Source organism: Brassica napus, chromosome C3 (genome assembly GCF_020379485.1).
Source record: "Brassica napus cultivar Da-Ae chromosome C3, Da-Ae, whole genome shotgun sequence".
In the NCBI taxonomy this organism is placed as follows: domain Eukaryota; kingdom Viridiplantae; phylum Streptophyta; class Magnoliopsida; order Brassicales; family Brassicaceae; genus Brassica; species Brassica napus.
Genome location: NC_063446.1, coordinates 61510468 through 61532821, shown reverse-complemented (window position 1 = coordinate 61532821; position 22354 = coordinate 61510468). Strand labels below are relative to the sequence as shown.

At 34.4% G+C, this 22354-nt stretch overlaps 3 protein-coding genes, 1 long non-coding RNA gene and 1 other non-coding gene across 5 annotated transcripts; 4 read left to right on the top strand and 1 right to left on the bottom strand.

Annotated features, from left to right (window-relative positions):
* The first annotated feature begins 1579 nt into the window (after positions 1-1579).
* Positions 1580-4888, top strand: LOC125583993. Its single transcript, XR_007321009.1, has 2 exons — positions 1580-2083; positions 2196-4888. It is a non-coding gene; the product is annotated as an uncharacterized LOC125583993 (long non-coding RNA).
* Positions 4889-11362: 6474 nt separating this feature from the next.
* On the top strand, positions 11363-12256 carry LOC125583992 (defensin-like protein 159). Its single transcript, XM_048751685.1, has 2 exons — positions 11363-11813; positions 11907-12256. Exons 1-2 carry the CDS (start codon positions 11762-11764, stop codon positions 12089-12091), a joined length of 237 nt encoding a protein of 78 aa, XP_048607642.1. The 5' UTR covers positions 11363-11761; the 3' UTR covers positions 12092-12256.
* A 2861-nt stretch (positions 12257-15117) lies between these two features.
* LOC125583990 (50S ribosomal protein L25-like) lies at positions 15118-16931 on the bottom strand. Its single transcript, XM_048751683.1, has 3 exons — positions 16436-16931; positions 16200-16329; positions 15118-15596 (listed from the first exon to the last, which is right to left on the bottom strand). The coding sequence occupies exons 1-3, from the start codon at positions 16859-16861 to the stop codon at positions 15337-15339; spliced, it is 816 nt and encodes a 271-aa protein (XP_048607640.1). The 5' UTR covers positions 16862-16931; the 3' UTR covers positions 15118-15336.
* Positions 16932-20661: 3730 nt separating this feature from the next.
* On the top strand, positions 20662-22193 carry LOC106361273 (reticulon-like protein B1). Its single transcript, XM_013801000.3, has 5 exons — positions 20662-21060; positions 21159-21339; positions 21416-21557; positions 21651-21720; positions 21815-22193. The coding sequence occupies exons 1-5, from the start codon at positions 20799-20801 to the stop codon at positions 21982-21984; spliced, it is 825 nt and encodes a 274-aa protein (XP_013656454.2). The 5' UTR covers positions 20662-20798; the 3' UTR covers positions 21985-22193.
* Positions 22194-22253: 60 nt separating this feature from the next.
* On the top strand, positions 22254-22337 carry TRNAL-CAA. Its single transcript has one exon. It is a non-coding gene; the product is annotated as a tRNA-Leu (tRNA).
* The last annotated feature ends 17 nt before the right edge of the window (positions 22338-22354 follow it).

Here is a 22354-nt window from a genome sequence, read left to right as displayed (position 1 = left end):
AACTGCTATTGGATTAATGGATTCGGCATAGGCATTTCTCCACGTTGCAGTGGTGTAGACGCCATCAGTAAATCTGTGTACTTCCATACCTGTGTCAAAAAAACAGAGACAGCGTAATGTCTATATGCTGCCAAAACACCCAAATAAAATTAGGCACCAAGATCATCTAAGTATACTTTCATACCTCGTGAATAAATTGCAGGAATGACTTGTGTGCATGGTATTTTTCCTAACTCGTACTTCCCACATGTGCATGTTCTTCTTTCCAAATCAACATGACAATCATATTTGTCTCCTTTAACAAGTGATTTGTAGTTGTCAACCTTGTAAACCTGAAACCCTTTTGCCTTCACAATTCTCCTATCAATCTTTTTCTCCACCTTAACAGTTAAAGGATCAATATGCTTCGAGCTTAACATGCGACGCTCATAGAACCATCGGGTCAATAATTCTCTTATACTATCCAGCAAAGGAATAACTGGATATTGTCTAGGTGATCTCAGAACTGAATTTATGGACTCTGCAGGATTATTGGTCCTAATGTCATACCTGGCTCCAGGGAAGATAGAACGAGCTCATTTTCTCACATCAGCCTCATGTAGATATCTTTCAAGCGCATGACACATTTCAACAATTTCGGTGAAACGTTCCTGAAATTCAGAGAATCTATATGCATGCGAAGCCTTCTCGACCAAGGCGGACAACCCTTTTGTCTTGAAATTTTTTCCCACATTGGTCAACAAGTGGTAAACATATAAATAGTCATACTAATGTTTCCAATGATCTACATATTTTTTTATATTTTTAAAACTTAGTTTACTATTTTTTCCATTACAGAAGGGTAAAACCTGTCCAAAATGACCAAAAATATCAAAAGTCCTATTTTGACAAACAAAAGTTGAAAGTGACTTTTTTTCTCAATTTTCCCTTGTAAATATTACATTCATAAATAAAAAAACTTCATCCGCGATTAAATTACAGTTTTCACACTCAAGTGTCTCCTCCATTTTTTCTTGGTCTCCATTCAAACTCTATGTAACACAACACCTAGGGGTGGGCGTTCGGATACCCGTTCGAGTTCGGATCGGATATTTCGGTATAGAGGTATAAAACCCGTTCGGATATTTCTGTATTTCGGGTATTTTTAGTTTTGGTTCGGTTAATTCGGACCGGATTCGGATATTTAGATTTTGAAAAAAAAAATTAATTTTTCATTTCTAAAATTTCTTGTATTTAAAAATATAACTTTCACTTAACTATTTTTTATTTTTAATAGATTGAATTCTTAATGGATTTGGACATAACATTTCGAAACTAAAAAAGATATTAATTTGGTTATTGTTTTTAAATTTTGGTTGTAACTTTTTGTTAATTCTTGAAATAAAAAGTTTGACATACATTTTAAGTGAGTAGCAAATCATTTTCTCCGTAATTCTATGTATATCATATGAACTTAAAGTATGTGTGGTATCAATATAAATATTTTTTATAAAATGAGAGATGTAAACTAGAAATATATGGTTAATTATACATATGTTCGGTTATCTTCGGATATCTATTCGGGTTCAGATATTACCCGTTCGGGTTCGGATATCCAATATCTCCTAATTCAATACCCGTTCGGATATTTTGCTACTTCGGTTCAGATTTCGATTCGGATTTTTCGGATCGGGTTTGGGTGCGGCTTCGGATATCGGGTAAAGTGTCTACCCCTAACAACACCCATAAAATTTTGATCTCACATCTCTATTTATGACTAGTTAGCTTTTCATTTAATTAGTTAAGATTTCTTCATTAGTCAAAAGTCTATTTTAAACAAAATGTGATCTAATTTATGATGTTCCACTTATTGTATTTTCCATTTAAGAAAATATTCCTCCTTTTATGTGATAAAAAGTTAACAGAGAAAAAAGAACACCTCATACTTTACACCACTATATATAGACATATATAGATAGACATATATAGACATACAATCATTACTACACCACAGGTATTGAAAAGAAAAATATCAAACAGAGAACATTGATCATGGGGAAGTTATCATGTTCTTACTTTCTTGTATTCACGATTATATTTTCAGGTAATTTCATTTTGTCATTTCCAATTAAACATGCAAAAATATTAGCTTATATAAATAAACAAATAAATATATATACATTTTTTTGTCGATGCCTTGGCTTTTTTTTTTGTAGCGTGTTTAATGGTTAAAAGAGCTGAGGGAAAAATTTGTGAAATTTGACCCAGGACCTCGTAGTCTAGTGGTACTACCTCCTTAGGGAGGGGAGGTCGGCTGTTCGACTCGCGGGGAGGGGGAGGCGTGTCCAGGACCCGTAAAAAGGTACAGGCAAAGGCTGGCGACCTCGTAGTCTAGTGGTACTACCTCCTTAGGGAGGGGAGGTCGGCTGTTCGACTCGCGGGGAGGGGGAGGCGTGTCCAGGACCCGTAAAAAGGTACAGGCAAAGGCTGGCGCTGGGCCTAGGTGGTGGACCACAAAGTCAACACCTGGTTAATCAAAAAAAAAAAAAAAAAAAACAAACATGCATACACTCCTTGTGCGTTCAAGACTGCTACGCGCTTTACAATGCTGTTGCACATTGTGTGGACGGACGATCCTGAAGTTCCCGGATCTAATCTTAATTGTCGCTGTAAATATAATTGTTAAAGGGATGACTTTTTGAAAATATGCGATAAATATATTAAATAAATGTAAGGTTTCTTTTTTTTTTTTTTTTTTTTTGAAAAAATGTGAGGTTTCTTTAATCGGAATAAACATTATGGAAATTTTAATTAATATTTGCTATTTTTCTTCATGATGAGATTCACAATAATAATTAAATTAATAATATTTTATTTGAATACATATCTACACGATATCTTTTCTATTTAATATACTATATTTCCAATATTTATGTTGATGAAACACTAGGTGATATTGCTATCTGCCATTGGATTAAGAATTATAAAATCAGTGATCTATAAGATTTATGAAAATTAGATTACCATCCGGAATGAAATTTAATTATTTACTACAATCATTTTTTTTAACCAAGCGTCCGTGGTCGGATGGCACAAGGCGTTACGTGGATCTCTAAAAAACCCGATTTTTCTTTGGTATTTTATATATTTTTTTTCTTATTCTACTTTATGTTAATCTTATCAAGGATGGTTCCATGAAAAAATGCATTGTAGAATCAAAAGACAGAATATTCCACCAGAATGTATAGCTCTCCACCAACACTAATAACACACACAAAAAACCTTCATCCTAAAGGATCTCGAGTTCTAAGAAGATTAATCCATAAAATTTTCATTAACGTTTGGGAAAAACAATCATGAGCAACATTTGGTTTGCACCGGTTAATATGACTCGCCACCGGTTAAAAATCATGAGAAATTCTTTCTCCTCTATCATCTCCCTCTAAACTCTCTCGACCACAGACGTTATCTGCTCCGCTTCTGGCACGTTCGTCCGCGTGCGGCCGCCGGAGGGCTCCTTCTCCCTTGCTCCTCTTTTCTCTTTGCTGTCCGTCGACTCTCCTCCTTCCTTGCCGATATACTTGTGGTTCTGCAGTAGGGTTTTGCTCGGATAAGAAGTCGCGCGCGAGGCCTCTCAGACCCGGTGTCGTCTCTGCTACTGGTGGTATCACGGTGAGGTTCTGGAGCGGTTAGTTTGGCGGGTGGTCAGCTTTTAGGGCTCTGCGGTGTAGATCGGTTTTACTTTCGATCTCCCCGGAAGCGCCGTCATTGATGAAGGTTAAGGTGGGTCTTGTCTTGGAGTTCCACCTTCTGTGGGCTTCCAAAAGATGAGACTTTCGGTGACGGGAGTTAGTTTCTTGGGACTCTCCGGCGTCGGTGTGTCTCAGTCCTATCGTCTCTTCGCCTTGTGAACTACGTTGCTCCTTTAGATCGGAGACGGGTCCTGAGCAGACGTACGCAGGAGGTGTTGGTGCTCTGTTCAATCCAGCTCGTGTAAATGATTGTGTTGTTTGTAGCAAGTCGTCGTCTATGGCTTCTTGTGGACAGCTCGTTCGGCCACTTCACCTCGGTTATCTTCGTCACGGATCGCGTGCTAGCTATCTCCTTGCTTTGATCATGACATTGCTCGGATTTGTCGCGAGGCTTCATCGTTGTTTTCTCTCCAATGGCATCAGAGAGGACTTTTCACATTAGGGTCTTTGCTCTTGGTTCTCAAGGGTAACATTTGGCGAGGCTGTGCTCGGGAGTCATTCACACCTCGGTGTCTCCATTTGGTCTAGAGCGCTTCCGAGGACCACTTTAGTTCAAGGAGCTCTAGTGGTGGCGTTTCCTGATATTCCCTATAAGTTTTATTGCAACTGGTTAGTATGGGAGTGGCGGTGGTTCCAGTCCGCTTTTTTGCAGGTGTTTTAGGCGGCAATGGCGAGCGCTTGCTCAATTTGGGATGAGGTTCAAAGCGTCGTGTGGAGTTACATACAAGCCATGCTTGGTGGCAATCACAAGGCTTTGGTAAGTATCTGAATTCTCCCCTATGGCCGTCTTGAGCTTCAGTGACAGAGAAAGTTATAAGCTTGTGGAGATCATCGGGAACTAGCTACTCCGGAGGCGTCAAGAGAATTTCCGGCATCCAAGGCAACGAGGAGAACCTCACATTCTCGAGGGTCACGTTGATGGTTGAGAACGGAGACCGATATTGAAGAATTTCGAAAAACAAACTAGTGGGATTTAGTGGGTGGGCGAAACTAGGCTTGTAATAGATTGACTTTGATGCTTTTGTTCAAAATAAGCTTGTAACCGTATCTGATTCCCGATTTTTTGGTCAGATGTTTATTTATAATACTTCATTAAAGGAAAAAAAAATGACTCAGCCACCGGTTTATTTATTTGATTGCTCTTTCTTTGGTTGGTCCTTCTTTTGCTGGTCCTTTTGGTGGTCACTGACACGTCCTACAACGATCTTAACAATTGGTTTGTCTTTGGATTTTATTAGCTTTAGCGCCGGATGAACCTTGAGGTCTCCAGCTACTAGCTTTTGTCCAACGTCCAGTAGGCTGAGATCTACTTCTATATATGGAGGGATGATCTCTGCCGGACATAGGAACTTTACCGTTCTTTTGATTGTATTCAGAGATGCTCCTGTTATGAAATAGTTTTCTTTGTATTTTATTCAATTATTTTTGGAATTAGTAAAATGACCATTCAATTCCATTCATATTAAATGATAAAAAATCTGTAGAATTAATGGAATCAACCATTCCATATCATTCAATTCCAAAACAAACTGTAATCGAGTTGCATCCTAACTGTACGCAATACTAAAAAAAAAAACATTTTCTTTTAACAAAGTAGACACTACTAAAATTCCCCAACAATAGTTTTTAAAAAGAAACTTCATCCGCGTTTCAATGAAAATTGAGTCCTACTAGCAATTAAGATGCAGTTCTCACACTTAGAACATCTTTAGTGGTGGTAGAGATGTCAAACAGGTTTACCCATCCCGTCCCATCCTATACCGCGGCGGGTTAGTCATCGATCGGGTCACAGCGGGCCTGTCCCGCACGGACTGTGGTCCTCAGAATGCCGGCCCAAACCCGTACCACAAAACATATAGGCCTTCGCGGGTCATCCCGCAGGATGCCTCCTTCTCAAACCGCCTACTACAGTTTCCTTCATGAATATTCAAGTGAAAGAGTTGTATAAAAAAGTTGAAGAGAGTTCATTAAGCTTCACTAAAGCCTTATCAAAATTAATGTCATAAAGCTCTGTTTGTGCTTGCGTTCTTGAGTTAAAAGCTTTTTTTGTTATCAACATAAGATTTTATTAAGTTTGAATCTGATTGAGTTGTTGTCTTTGTAATAATTTGGCTCAAGTGTTGTATGTTTTCATCAAACTATCTCTCTTTGTAATTCTTTGGATTTCAAAAATAAATCATGAATCACTTTGTCAAATTATACAAGTGACATGATATACAACTAACTTTTCTCCTAAACAACATCAGTGTAGCCAAATTTAATTTAATAAAAACACAATTTCACCGTACTGAAAACAAAACCAATCAACTTAAACAAGAAATCTCACACTGTAATAAAGCAATTCATAGTTGTGTGTAAAAAAAAGAGAAAACCAAATCAAAACACCACCAGAGCTCGAATCGTCATCGCTGGAGTTGGAGTTGTCATCGCCGGATCTCGAATCATCATCACCGGAGCTCGAATCATCATCGTCGGAACTCCTTATGTTTTATGGGGGAAAGTCACAAGAATCGCTTTCTTCTCACTCTCTCTCTCGTTTTTTTCAGGTAAAATAAGAAATGAAAAAAATGCGGGTCCATGTAATCCCGCATGACATGTTTCGGCCCATCCCGCAAAAGGCCCAGTCCCGCAAATTTACGGACCTAGAAAACCTCGTCCCAATACCGTCCCGCGACAGTTCTTTACTGGCCAGGCCCGCAGTCAAAGTCCATAATTGACATCTCCAAGTTGTGGCAAACGAACTTGTTTCTCAAAAATTAACAGAATATTCACTTTTGATTATATAATTTTCTTTTCTTTTCTTTTTTAACAACTAATCATTCATGGAAAATTGTCACAAATATCACATTCATAGTATCACTTTTCATGTTTAAGGGTAAAACACACATATATCCGTAGAGTTAATTAATCAAGACTTATAGTTTAGAGTTGAAGGGTGGGGTAGAGTTTTTGGAATATGAAATTTAAGATTCTAATAAATATATAAATAAATACTTAAAAAATATATATATATTTTTTAAATAGTTTTAAACATAATTTTTAATTTTCAAAAAGAAATTAAAAAAAAAATAAAGAAAAAATAAAGAAAATTATAAAAAAGTTCAAATTTCAAAAAGGATAATTTGAATACATAATTTTTTATTTATTTATTTAAATAATGATTTATTATATATATGATATCTTGCATATTTTCATTGTCTTATCCATTCACCCATGTGCATTTTGATCAAATAGACTATGATTTAGCCATGTTTAGGTTGCATTTTGCATACATGAGTCCTTATCAGGTATTGGAGTACCACATGGAGTTCTTGGAGACATTTGGGTGCATTTGGAGCTCAAAAGAGGTGAAAAAGGTGATCATTGGACGAGCAGTGCATGGGAGCGACCTCACCGGAGCGACACCGTGAAGTCGCTGTGACACCCTTTCAGAGCGACTTGACCGGAGCGACGCAGCGAGGTCACTCGCATCTCCATCACCCGGAGCGACTTGACCGGAGCGACGCAGCGAGGTCGCTCGCGTCTCCATCACTCGGAGCGACGTGACCGGAGCGACGCAGCGAGATCGCTCGCGAAGAGCGACCCAGAGCGACGTCTCGCAGCGACCCCTCCAGGTCGCTCCCGAAGCCTGGAGCGACCTCTCGGAGCGACTACTGGAGGTCGCTGCGCGACGTCTGATTACTCGAATTCATTTCTACTCAAGGGCCTTTTGGTCATTTTATTATGCACGTTTTTACTTCTGAAAACCTATGTTTTAAGTACTCTTGGCAGCCACCAGACAGATGCGACACGACTTTCTTGGAGAACACGGGTCTCTCGGTCCCATTGCTGCACCAAGGAAAAGGAGTGTTCCGATGAGACACGACTTCACAGAACCTCCTAGGGAAGAATCTGTACCCATCTACGGACCTCCACGCTACTACTTCAAGCCGCATGATGGAGTCCTTCCCCCTGGTGCACTTCGTGATGCTCATGACCACATTAGCCGACTTCAGCGATGGAACAAGGCACAAGACAGAACGATCGAAAAGCTGAAGGACAAGTGCAAGGCACTGAGCAAGACGGTGAAGAAGCAAACAAAGACTTCAGCCAAGTTCATGAAGAAAGTGGCCGATGTCTTGACCAGAGGAGGAATAGCTGGATGTAGCTCAGCGGACTTCGCCTTCACGAACACATCAGTCCCCCAGCCCCCACCTCACCCCACTGATCTTGGTTTCCCACTCACTGATAGACAGCTCCAGCGACAACAGAGGAACCCACCCACTCAGCCTTCCGCCTCTGGAAACAAGTCTCCATCCCTAGCCTCTTCAGAAAGTGAAGCTGAGATTGAAGAAGTTCAGAGCCAACAATGGTATGGAGACTACAACTCAGGACATGGGGGTTACTACGCCAAGTTTCCACCGGACGACGATGATGCTGGGGCATCTGCCCCCACTTACTATCCTTGAAGGTATTTCTCTACTTTCCCCTGTATATACCATTTCGTTTTTGCATATTAGTTTTCTCTTTTTGGGGTATCTCCCTCTCCTTGACAACACAGAGACTGTGTCATTTAAGTTTGGGGGAGGTACCAAGTATTTGATCATGTTTGCTTTGATGTTGTTTCATTGAGTCATGCATTGCATATCTATTTGCATATAAAAAAAAAATAAAAATCATTTAGTTTGCATCATTTGCATTTCTAGGAGAGTCTAGAGCATATAGGTTGCATTCACTTGCATTGGGAGCAATGATTTTAAATGCCTTGTAAAGAACACTACTTTGCACCTGAGTAGCTTATGCACCTCTCAAAAGGACTTGTATGCTTCGAGCCTTGAAAACTCTTCCTGAAACTTGTTGATTGCTGAAACTCAGTCTTTAAAGCCAACTACAACCTTATTTGAACTGAACGAACTTAATGCATCTTGCTCATGGTCCCTTGTGTACTGAATCATGGATATACACACTTGAGTTGTCACATCCTTTATGCCAATCTTTTTGACAACCTCTAGTGGTAGACCTCTCCCCAAAATCCCTTCCTCTGTTTAAGCCTTCATTGATTGATGAGTGAGGCCTTTTTCGGAAAGTCTTACATGCACATAATGTTGAGAGTATCGGGAACGACAATGCTTGATCTTCATTCTTGCTAGATTAGGCACATTATTGTCTAGCCATAGGATGGGGGTGAGTGTTGTGAAGTTCGATTTGGGAGTATGAGAAAGTTGAAGGAAAAGAGTGAACTCTTGTGTTTAATTAACTGGTCTTTATGGGATAAGTAGAGAAACTTCTAGCTCGATTTGTGAAAAGTTTTAGCCCCCAAACAAAAACAAAAAAAAAAAATAGAAAAAAAAGAGAAAAAGAAAGAAGAAAAAAATAATTAAAAAAAAAAAAAGGGGCTAGCAAAGTTGTTTAGAGCTAAGATTTGTTTAGAAGTTAAGAAAATCCTTTATAGATTTCAAAGAAAAAGAGTTTTATGTGCAAAGTGTTCTTGGGATCTTTTGGTGAGAGATGGGAGTTGGGTTCGACATTATGAAGTGATTGTGTAACTTGTATATTTGAGAAAAGGGTAGAACAATGGAGATTGAGCATTGTATGCATGAGTTGGTCCCTTTCTTAGATATATTATGTGCAATGTCAAGCTACTCGTTTCGAGAGTAAACCACTTTAAAAGATCATGGATTTCGAACCTCTTGACCCACTTGAATAAAAGCCTTCTCTTACTCAACCAAATGATTTGGACCAATTGACCATTTGCAAGAATTCACTTGATGTTTTATGCTTAATGAATGTGAGAGTTGGTTGATTTGAATGTGTGGATGCTTGATGATGAGTATAAGGGCAAAAAGAGTTGAGATAAGCCTAGAGAAGCTAGAGTGTAATAAGAGAGTGTGCTCATGTTAGATTAGATGTTGAATCGAGTGCTAGTTGTGTTTCTTTTGGCTATGAGCTCCCACCTTCAAACCTCTCTCCCTATGAGTTCTAGAAAGTTCACTTGTGGACAAGTAAAAGAACAAGTTTGGGGGAGTTGATATCTTGCATATTTTCATTGTCTTATCCATTCACCCATGTGCATTTTGATCAAATAGACTAGGATTTAGCCATGTTTAGGTTGCATTTTGCATACATGAGTCCTTATCAGGTATTGGAGTACCACATGGAGTTCTTGGAGACATTTGGGTGCATTTGGAGCTCAAAAGAGGCGAAAAAGGTGATCATTGGACGAGCAGTGCATGGGACCGACCTCACCGGAGCGACACCGTGAAGTCGCTGTGACACCCTTTCAGAGCGACTTGACCGGAGCGACGCAGCGAGGTCGCTCGCGTCTCCATCACCCGGAGCGACTTGACCGGAGCGACGCAGCGAGGTCGCTCGCGAAGAGCGACCCAGAGCGACCCCTCCAGGTCGCTCCCGAAGTCTGGAGCGACCTCTCGGAGCGACTACTGGAGGTCGCTGCGCGACGTCTGATTACTCGAATTCATTTCTACTCAAGGGCCTTTTGGTCATTTTATTATGCACGTTTTTACTTCTGAAAACCTATGTTTTAAGTACTCTTGGCAGCCACCAGACAGATTATCTTTGGTTCTAAGAAAAAACCTTTGAAAAGTTCATCTCTTGAATCATCTTTGTTCATCTAGTTATTGCAATTCTGTGTTTCCAATTCGTTGTTGTATCCCTCTGTATGATTAATCTGAAATCCAAAATGAGTTTAAGAGGAATCATGAAGAGTAGTGAGTAATCACCATTTGAATTCATGGGTTAGGAAGATTAAGGGTGATTAGGTTAGAGCTAGGATGTTTTAGAGTAGATCCTTCCAAAACCTTGCTAGTAGAGTAATCATAATGCATCTTCTGAGTTAGCTTCTCAAAAGTTGATCTTTAGGCATTTCCCACCCAAAAGGTGTTCGATGAAATGCTTGAAACAACTCTTCTAAGCTTTTAGCATATTTTGCCAAAGACATTTGTTGTTAGAAATGCTAAGATAGCCTTAGACCTGTTAGTAATGATTGCTTCCACATTATTCAACCGAAGACATTTGTTGTTTGAAATGTGTTAGTAAATGAACATTCATCTAGACATAGAGTTTGTTTAGAATCGTGTCTAAGCTTAAAGTTGATAGTTTGATTGTTCTTTTGCCATCCTTAGTTCGAAACTTGATCACCCAAGGTCTAATGCTTATGCCCATGAGTTCTCATTTCCTTAGTTAAGAAAGTCAACTCATTTACCGTTTTTACTATTCTGAAACTGCATTAGTATAATCATTAGTTTAGAAAACCTTTAAAATCATCGGTTGCACTTAGATTAAGTAAGTATTTGCATTCTCAGTGCTTGAAATCCCTTGGAATTGGTTCGACAATCATTTATACTACATTTGTCTTAGGAGCCTTGAAAACTCCTAATATCAATATATAAATAACAAAGGTATAAGAGTCTTTTGCCAATTAATGAATAAGATATTTTTGAAAATAGTTTTTTAGTGGTGGTAAAGATGAAAAGTGGTACCATGAAAGTGGTAAACACGAAATTTCCCTTTCATTCATTGATGGACATGTGTAAAAAAGTTTATCAACTTTTGGTCGATAGCACGTTCCAGAAGAAACCATTGTCACAAATTAAATGTCTATTCTTACTTTTTCAATATTATATATATATTTAGTGGGTAGATTACTCCTTGAGGTAATACCACTAAAAATACCCTTAAATTATGTTGGGTTGATAATTTTTCTTAATTTTTTCCTCTTTTCTGCTTTCCATTCAAATTCTTTATAACACCTACAAAATTTTGATTCCACATATCTATTTATGATTTGTTAGGTTTTCATTTAATTAGATAATGATTTTATCATTAGTCAAAAGTCTATTTTGAATAAAATCTTATCTAATTTATAATGTTCTATTTATTGTATTTTCCATTTAAGAAAATATTTCTCCTTTATGTGATAAAAATTTAACAAGAAATAACACCACATACCTTATAACCAGTATATATATAGACATATAATCATTATTACACCAGTCATTGAAAAGAAAAATATCAAACAAAGAATATTGATCATGGCGAAGTTATCATGTTCTTATTTTCTTGTACTGGTGATTATAATTTTAGGTATTTTCATTTTGCCATTTTCAATTAATCATGCAAAAATATTTGCATATGTATATATATAACTTTTCTGTTGATGTCTTGCTTTTTTTGTAGCGTTTTTAATGGTTGAAAGAACTGAGGGAAAGCTATGTCAAATAACCATTAACAAAGAACAGACATGTATAATATCCTTTTGCATTCAAGATTGCTACGCGCTTTACAATGGCGTTGGACATTGTTTGGATGATCCTAAAATTCCCGGACATAATCTTAACTGTCGCTGTAAATATAATTGTTAAAACGATAATTTTTTGAAGAAAATGTGATAAATATATTAAATAAATGTAAGGTTTCTTGTGTTACAAAAACATGTAAGGGTTTTTTTAACCGGAATAAACATTATGGAGAATAAATGTAAGGTTTAATTTCTTTAATCGGAATAAAAATTATGGAAATTTTAATTAATAGTATTTTTTTTTTGACATCAATTAATAGTAATACATAGACTCATATCACTTTATTAATAATAAAATAAATAATCTTTTATTCGATTACATATCTACACGATACTTTTCTGTTTATTAAAATAAATAATCTTTTATTCGATTACATATCTACACGATATCTTTTCTGTTTATTGTACTATATATTGTCAATATTGTGTTGAGAGACTGTTCGGGCAGTTAGATTCGTTGGATGAAAGTGTGTTGGGAATAGTTTACGATGACGATGGTGTGTAGGGATCGAATACTACTGTATTTTTTATATATTAAAAGAGAAGCATTATAACATTTGAATTAGTATCGTTAGTATAATGATTTTTCGAATCTTAGAAAAATAGATTGATCCATCTAAATAAATGATAAACTAGGTGTTTTGTCTTCACTTGCGGGCTTAAAATTTTCTACAAAAAAAATTGAAAATGGATATATTATTAATTCAAAAAATATTAGAGTGATTAACTAAATATTAAAATTTTAATATTTAACCGTAATTTGTAATTTTGTTTTGTCTTATTTGATGTATATATTAAAATATAGCCGGTTTAATATTACTAAACCAAATATAATATAAACATATATATAATATTAGGATAATTGAGATATATTATTTGAATTGGTAAATATTAATAAACCAAATTAATATTCTGAATATGATGATAAATTGCCATCTAGATCAATAAAATTATTTATTAAGATTAATAATTGAGCATAAAATGTGACTAAGTGTAAAATTATGGAAAACGTGACAAATAAGCAAATTCTTTTTTTAAACAATATTAGGATAATTGAGATATATTATTTGAATTGGTAAATATTACTAAACCAAATTAATATTCTGAAGATAATAATAAATTATCAGCTAAATTATTAAAATTATTTAGTAAGATTCATAACTGAAAATAAAATATGACTAAGTTTAAAATTATTGAGAGTGGGACAAATAAGCAAATTCACTTCTCAAATAGTAGTATAGATTTTTTTGTTATTAAACTAACCATAAATTAATTATTAATGTTTTTCATTCTTTCCTTAAATAAAAATTACGAAATTAACTAATGTGGCTAAAATATATATAAAAACTAATGATTTTGAATAATAAAGATTTAATAAAAATTAGTATACCTTCTATCATTTAAAAAAATAACTTATTAAATAAACTAAACAACCACATTAACCATATAATAAAAATTTAAAATTTTCCGTATATTTTGAATTTCTTAAAATGACTATGAATTACTAAAATTTGAAAATTTCTTGAACCCTATGTTAAATTGTATTTTATGGTAAGATACAAACGATTAGAAAAATCATATAAGTAAGAAATCTCAATTAATAAATATTAAGATTAAAACCATATATAAATATATATATGTATACCATATAAATACATAAATATTTTAATTTCAAAATTTTCTTTGAACAATTTTTCTTTGATAAATGTTTTGAACAAATTTTGACAACTTAATATTTAAATTTCAAACTTTGCATTGAATTTTTCAAAACATTAAAAATTACTAAAACTATTAAACATCCGACAATAAAATATTTGTTATTAGTGACTTAAGGTTTTTGTTATAAGAATATACAAATGATCAAAAATAATAGGAGTAGGAAACATTATTTAATAGATATCAATACCAAAAATATACTATATATCTATGTTAATATCATTAAATTTAATTATATACCATATAAAATAGAAAAAGTGTTTGTATGTATTAATAAAATTTATATATGTGTTCGTATCAATTTAATTATGTACGATAGTTAATGATATTTTATTTATTCAATATATTTATTATTTAATAATATATAAAAGAATATATAATATGTAAAAATAATTTATATATAATGTTCATCTCGCCCAAGGTGTCGGTCTCAAGTTAGTTATAGATATCAATACCAAAAATATACTATATATCTATGTTAATATCATTAAATTTAATTATATACCATATAAAATAGAAAAAGTGTTTGTATGTATGTATTAATAAAATTTATATATGTGTTCGTATCAATTTAATTATGCACGATAGTTAATGATATTTTATTTATTCAATATATTTATTATTTAATAATATATAAAAGAATATATAATATGTAAAAATAATTTATATATAATGTTCATCTCGTCCAAGGTGTCGGTCTCAAGTTAGTTATTTAGTATTTATGATTTGTTTCGTACTTCATGGATATCTAATTTTCTGATTTGCTTTAATTTTGAAAAATATGGATATCCGAAAAATTTATGGATATTTTCGAATATTTTTATGGATATTTAGGGATCCTTCATCCACTTTGTTCAATACAAGTAAATCTAGAAAAATAAATACCAAAAGTTTTGTACTTCACGGATATCTAATTTTTTGATTTGTTTTATTTTTAACGATATTGATTTTTAGTATTTGTTTTGATTCGAAGACTTACATATATCCAGATTTTTCTGATCGAATCAAAATGAATAACGAATCGAATCAAATTTAACGGAAAATTGTGCCCTGATTGGTTGAAGAAAGTTCTTGGATTCTTGTATTGCTCAACAACTACTTTTCTTTTACCCTACGTGGACACATCTCACCTTCTTTCTTGGCTTTGTATGACTAAAGACAAGTTCCTCTTTTATTACCAACTCTGGTAGATGAGAACATTCATTTTTGTTAATTAACAATTGACAAAGCTCCATGGAAGCTTATACTGAATTTGGAGAAATAGAGAGTATGGATCTGAGTATTGAGATTGTTACAACAAATCTACTAGCATCAGTTGCAGTTCCGATGATGATGACCAAAATTTTCAAGAAATCTGTTAAATCTTATTAAGGATTGATCCATGAAAAAAAATGCATTATAGAATCAAAAGACATATTATTCCCCCGGAATCAATAGCTCTCCGGCAACACTAATAACACACAAACAACCCTTCATCCTAAAGGATCTCGAGCTCTAAGAAGATTGATCCATAAATTTTTCATCAACGTTTGGGAAAGACAAGAATGAGCAACATTTGGTTTGCATCGGTGGTTAATATGACTCGCCACCGGTTTATTTCTTTGATTGCTCTTTCTTTGGCTGATCCTTCTTTTGCTGGTCCTTTTGCTGGTCACTGACACGTCCCCCGGCGATCTTAACAATTGGTTCGTCTTTGGGTCTTATTAGCTTTAGCGCCGGATGAACCTTGAGGTCTCCAGCTACTAGCTTTTGTCCAACGTCCAGTAGGCTGAGATCTACTTCTATATATGGAGGTACGATCTCTGCGGGACATAAAAACTTCACCGTTCTTTTGATAGTATTCAGAGATGCTCCTGCAGAAAAATCAAGAAAATCATGATCAATATTGAAAATCTAACAAGAAACTAGATGCTGCAATCTACAAAATTGATTAGAAACTTATAAGCGATGAAACTTAAAGATCCCAGAAAAGGGTAACTATACTGAGAATCTGAGATACAAGCCACTAACCGAAGCTAAATGTCATTTTATACCATCAAACATATTGTCATTTGAAGTGATGATTACTTGTCATCGCCAAAGCTTAGCTCACTGAACTCCAATCAAGTCAATTATAATGTGCGTCCTAACTACTTAACAAAACTATTGTATTGATCCTAATTTAAGAATACCTACTCTACTGTGCAGGATTGCTCCTCAGAAACCACCAGTCAAAAACCACATATATGATCACTAAACAGCTTACTCCCCATACACCGAGTAAGCATACACAGACAAGAAAGGATACATAGGACTACTTTACTTCTCTTCCAAATCTTTTGTCACATTTCTCATTTTATCTGTTGGTTGCTAGCCAGAAACTCATAGTGTAAGTGATTCCAGAACAAGAAAATCGTCTCTCTTGGTAAATCAAAACAAAAGAACTATATTTTCTAAATCCAGTCAATCCCTTATACCTTTCTTCAACCCCGGAGAAACATCATCTCCTATGAACACAAGAGGTATATCAACTTTCAACAGAGTACCAGGAGGAGCTCTTATAAACGTCACATTCAGCGGAGCATCAGTTCCAGAATGCAAATGAATCTGAATAAACATTTCCAAAGCAGACATCTTTACATAACTTTAACACATACATTCATCTAAACTCATGATTCATCAATGTTAGAGTGAAAAAAGGAGGAGACTTTACCGATCTGGGCAAGGCCCTGACTTTCTCAATGACCTCATCGGAACCAATCTCAGACCGAACCTCAACATCGAAGAGCCTAGAGAGGAAGAAGGAGTAACCCAGATGAGTCACCAGCTTCCTGATCTGATTCGTCTGAACCGAGACAAGCCTCTTGTTCCCTCCGTGCTGACCATCCTCCTGTTCGAATATGATCGAAGGAACTCGACCCGCTTTACGCTCTTTCGCCGATATGTTCTTGCCGGAGTCGGACCGAGGAACGGCTAAGATCGTCTCCGCGTGCTTCGCATCGGGCCGCGGGAATCCAGGGAGGTACTCTAGTTGGATTTCTAGGGTGTGGTCGAGGGCTAAAGCGGAGGTCGCCGCCGGAGAGAATAGCCGGAGGTTTTGTAGGGTTTTGGGTAGTGCGGTTGCACGACGGAGCAACATTGTTAACTTACCAAAGAGAGAGAGAGTGAGAGAAGCTGTGCTAAAAGAGTAAAGGGGTTTCTCGAGTGAAATGCCGTCGTTTTAGATGGGCCTAATTAAAAATTTAATGGGCTTATTTATAGGCTTTAACTTAGCTCAACGCGTTACAAGTGTATTTGATGTGTGTGTGATGGCACGATTCAACGGATATTCCAAAAATATGTTCTTTGAATCTATTGGCCTATGTTGCAAATGACCCTTTTATCCTCAATACGTACCCAACCGGTTTTATTCGGTGAACCAAACTCAACCGTTGCAATTTTGTTTGGGTTAGTGAAGAATGCATCATTCCTTTATTTTTTCACTCATTGATGGAAATCAAATCTAGACTATTAATTCAGTTTTTGGCTATGGAGAGAATACGAATGGAGATTAAAGCAATGAAAAGGGCCAAAAGGCCGAGGGAAACAAATTGAACCAGACGTACTCAGTTTATCCGTACGACTATGGTATGTATTTTAGTAAGGGTAAAATCGTCCGGTACAAAATAAGAGGCTTCATCACGATGTGGTATAAGCTCGTCTTGCTCCTCTTGACAAAAAGGAAAAGAAAAATACATTTGGCTCAAGTCTCAGAACCTAATTTTCGTGGTCAAATGTATTGCTTTTTTATATAACCTTTCTCTTCTTGATGTTGTATCATTTGATTCTGTTGTTATTTTATTTAAGATTTAGCGTTTATATTCTAATTTATAAGTATTTTTGCTTTCTGTTAATAAAAGAAAAACTAAAGAAGAAGTCACTCGTACAACTTCTTGAACTCATGAGGATCAAGAAAAATGGCGCTTCTACTTCTTTCACTTCATCTTCCATGTGCAAGGTAAGTTTTGTTTTCTCAAGTCTCCTCAAATCTATTAAAAAAGGTTATTCGGTTTGAGCATATTCCGGTATGCATTTGCGGTTTACTTGTTATTTTGGTTTATTATGAGCATGTTCTGGGATCAATAACCATTTAGAATTGGGTCCATATGAAAACTGGTACTGGACTTGAATATTGGTGAAGTCATTTGTGCTCTGTTGGGCCCTCTTCTTACGACATGTACTAATTACCTGTTTAAATATTGTAATTTTGTTAATCGCCGTGAAACATTACGAATTCTTTTTGTACCCACGTGTCATCACTATGATGATTTTTAGAATTATTATAGAAATATGTTGGTCCATCTAATTATATTATAAAATTTTTATTAAACTAACCATAAATTCATTATTAATGTCATTTATTATTTCTTTAAATAAAGATTACGGAATTGCCTAATGTGGCTAAAGTATATATGACAATTAATGATTTTGAATAATAAAGATCTGATAAAAAAATAATGTACCTTCTATCAATTTTTTTTTTAATTTTAAACTATTAAAATAATTTAAAAAAATCACAATAACCATATTATAAAAATTTAGATTTTTCTATATATGTTATATTTTGAATTTTAAAAAACGACTACAAATTACTAAAACTGTTAAAAGTCTCACATTCAAATTTTGCGATCCATGGTTTAAATTTTTTTGTTATGACAAAATACAAATGATTACAAAATCATATAAATAAAAATCTAATTTAATTAATCATTAAGATTTAAAATATATATGTATATATATCATTCTAAATTAAACTATAAACCATATTGAATAAATAAATATTTCAATTTCAAAATTTACTTTGAATAAATTTTTTTGATAAAAGTTTTGAACTAACATTGATAAATTTTTTAAAATTATAAATTACTAAAATTATTAATCCCACAATGAAAATTTTGTTATTAGTAATTTAAAGTTTTTGCTATTAAAGATACACATGATAAAAAAAACATATGAGTAGAAATCATCATTTAATAGACATTAATATTAAAAATGTACTATTTATGTTAATATCATTTAAATTTAATTACATATCCTATCAAATTTTTTTAAAAAGTGTTTGGATTAATAAAATTGATTTATACGTTCGCACCAATTTAATTATATATGTAATAGTTACTGACTTTTAATTATTCAATATATATTTATTATTTCATAATATGTAAGAACATATAATACATAAAATAATCTCCTATATATTAAAAGAGAAGCATTACAAAATATTTTTGTAGCCACATGTCATCACCAAAATCATTCTTAGAATCCTTAAAAAAAATATGTTGGTCCATATAAATCTATAATAAGCTTTTTATTAGACTAACCATAAATTAATCATAAATGTTCTTCATTGTTTCCTTAAATAAAAATCACGGAATTACCTAATGTGGCTAAAATATATATGACAATTAATGATTTTGAATAATAAAGATTTGATAAAAATCTGTATATTCTCTATCATTTTAATTCATTTTAAAATAAATTAAACAACCACATTAACTATATAATAAAAATTTAGATTTTTTTTCGTATATGTTATATTTTGAATTTTAAAAATGTATTGACTAAAGTTGTTAAAAATCTCACATTGAAATTTTTGTGATACATGGTTTAAAATATATGTTATAACTAGATACAAATGATTACGAAATTACATAAATAGTCAGTCTCATTTAATAAATATTATATATATATATGTATATTAATATTTTTTAAAAATAAATTATATACCATATAAAATACATAAGTATTTTAATTTCGAATTTGCTTTGAAATTTTTTGATAAACATTTTGAACAATTATTGACAACTTAATATTTAGGTTTTAAACATTAAACTTTGCATTGAATGTTTTTAAAATTATAAATTACTAAAACTATTAAACATCCTACAAATTTTTATTTTTATCATTGATTTAAAATTTGTGTTATAAAGAAATACAAACAATCAAAAATAATATGAGTATAAAATATTTTTTAACAGATAACAATATTAAAAATGTATTATATATCTATGTTAATATCATTTAAACTTAATTTTATAACATATAAAATAGAAAAATGTTTGTCTGGATTAATAATTATTTAAGTATTTGTACCAATTTAATTATATACGTAATAGTTACTAAATTTTTAATTATTCAATATATATTTATTATTTCATAAAATGTAAAAAATATATAATAATTTAAAATAATTTATATATTGAATAATTTTAAATATTCAAGGCGCGGATCTTAACCTAGTTTATATATATAATGTTTGCGGGGGTCTTAATCTAGTCGGAATATAAAAGTACTGCTTACCATATATTTAATTAGTTACTACTATAAGTACATCAATATAAAACAATTTTATACTCCTTCCGTTTTATAATATAAGTAGTTTTGGCTAAAAACACGAAGATTAAAAAAATTATTATGTTTTTAAAAAGTATTTTATAATAAATAGGTTAGATATAATTTAACCAATAAAAAATAAGTCTATTTAATTTGATTGGTCACACTGTATTCGATAAATGTAAAAGTTACCTAGAACTACGAAAACTACTTATATTTTGAAACAAAAACATTTTCCTAAAACTATTTACGATACGAAACAGAGGGAGTATAATAATATGGTAAAGTTTTGTCATTAAAGAACGTGACTCATGTACGAATGGCTGAATGTTTCTCCACGTGTAATGAATGTAATCAAGGATTCGATCATTCAACGTCTGAGCTTAAGCCTCCGCCACGTGAACGTCTCTCGACGACGGTGGCCGTTAATTCTGACGGCGTCACATGTCGGTTCCCTATTGAAATGTTTGTGTTCCCATCTCTTTCGGCTTTATTTATTTTGTCCCCAATGCATGCGCTTCGCCCTAGTTGAGTAACGAACGTGTTTGCTTCGGAACCGAACCAACCAACGGCTCAGATTTTAATCACTACATCAACGGATGAGATTTGAGTTCAAAATACTCTTAAAAGCTAAACTACTTTGTTCTGTGTCGTTCAATTAAATCGTAAAGTTACAGATCTGCGTGAAATCGAAATCGGAGAAGATGACGGAGGATCACAAACACGAAGAACCCGTGACGGCTTCGGAGCCTGCGGTGGAGATTGTGGAGAGGGAATCGTTGATGGACAAGATATCGGAGAAGATCCACCACGGTGGCGGCGATTCGTCGTCGTCATCTTCATCCTCAGACGACGAGGACGACAAGAAGAAGGAGAAGAAGGAGAAACCGTCTTCAATGAAATCGAAAGTTTACCGCTTGTTCGGAAGGGAGAAGCCCGTTCACAAAGTTCTCGGTGGTGGAAAACGTACGTTTTATCTCAGACTTGTATATGAATTCGAATCTGGATCTGGGTTTGCTTAAAGTTGTAGTTTTGTGTATAAAGTTCCATGCTTTCCTGTGCAGCTGCTGATATATTCATGTGGAAGGACAAGAAGATGTCTGGTGGTGTTCTCGGTGGTGCTACAGCTGCGTGGGTTCTGTTTGAGTTGATGGAGTATCACGTCCTCACTTTGCTTTGCCATGTGATGATTGTTGTTCTTGCAGTTCTGTTTCTCTGGTCTAATGCCACCATGTTCATTCACAAGTAAGTTGCTGTCTTTGCACGCGTGTCAGCTCAATGTAACTCACTCCTTAATTGTTGACGGTTGATTCTCTGTTAGGTCTCCACCGAAGATTCCTGAAGTTCATATCCCTGAAGAGCCTGTTCTTCAGCTTGCGTCTGGGCTCAGGATAGAGATCAACCGTGGGTTCTCTTCTCTTCGTGAGATTGCATCTGGAAGGGATCTCAAGAAGTTCATCTCTGTAAGCTCAAATCTGCTGCTTAGTAGAAACTGTTTGTGTGGTTCATGTGTTCATTCTGATCTTTGACCAAAATGTAAACATTGGATTGAATAGGCTATTGCTGGCTTGTGGGTTCTATCAATCTTGGGAGGATGGTTCAATTTCTTGACATTGGCATACATAGGTAATGCTTAATCTTCCACACCCTTGTGGATATTTTCTTTTCTTATTTCACTAGACCCTCCTGACGTTCTAAATCTTTTTATCTGCCGCAACAGCTCTTGTGCTGCTCTTCACGGTGCCTCTTGTCTACGACAAGTATGAAGACAAAGTCGACCCATTAGGTGAGAAGGCAATGATCGAGATCAAGAAGCAGTACGCAGTGTTGGACGAGAAGGTGTTGAGCAAGATCCCATTGGGCCCGTTGAAGAACAAGAAGAGAGATTAGAAGGTTCTACGAAATGGTAATACGTGGATAGTAAAAAAAAAAGGGTGTTGTGTAATGGTGTCAGAATCTGTGTTGCATCTTTTTAGTATGTTATTTGGTTCTAGTGGATTGCTGTATGAAGCTTTAGACCTTTTTTACAGTATCTTACTACCTCTTCACTCAATCTGAACTTAGTCCAATTATTGCTAAGGATGATGTTGATCTGTGTTCTTAACAGTATTATTATTAATTAGTGATTGTATGCAATGTAAGTTAGGTTTAAATCAATAGTCAGGGTAGCCGAGTGGTCTAAGGCGCCAGACTCAAGTTCTGGTCCTCGTGAGAGGGCGTGGGTTCAAATCCCACTTCTGACATTTCGGTTTGCTTTTAT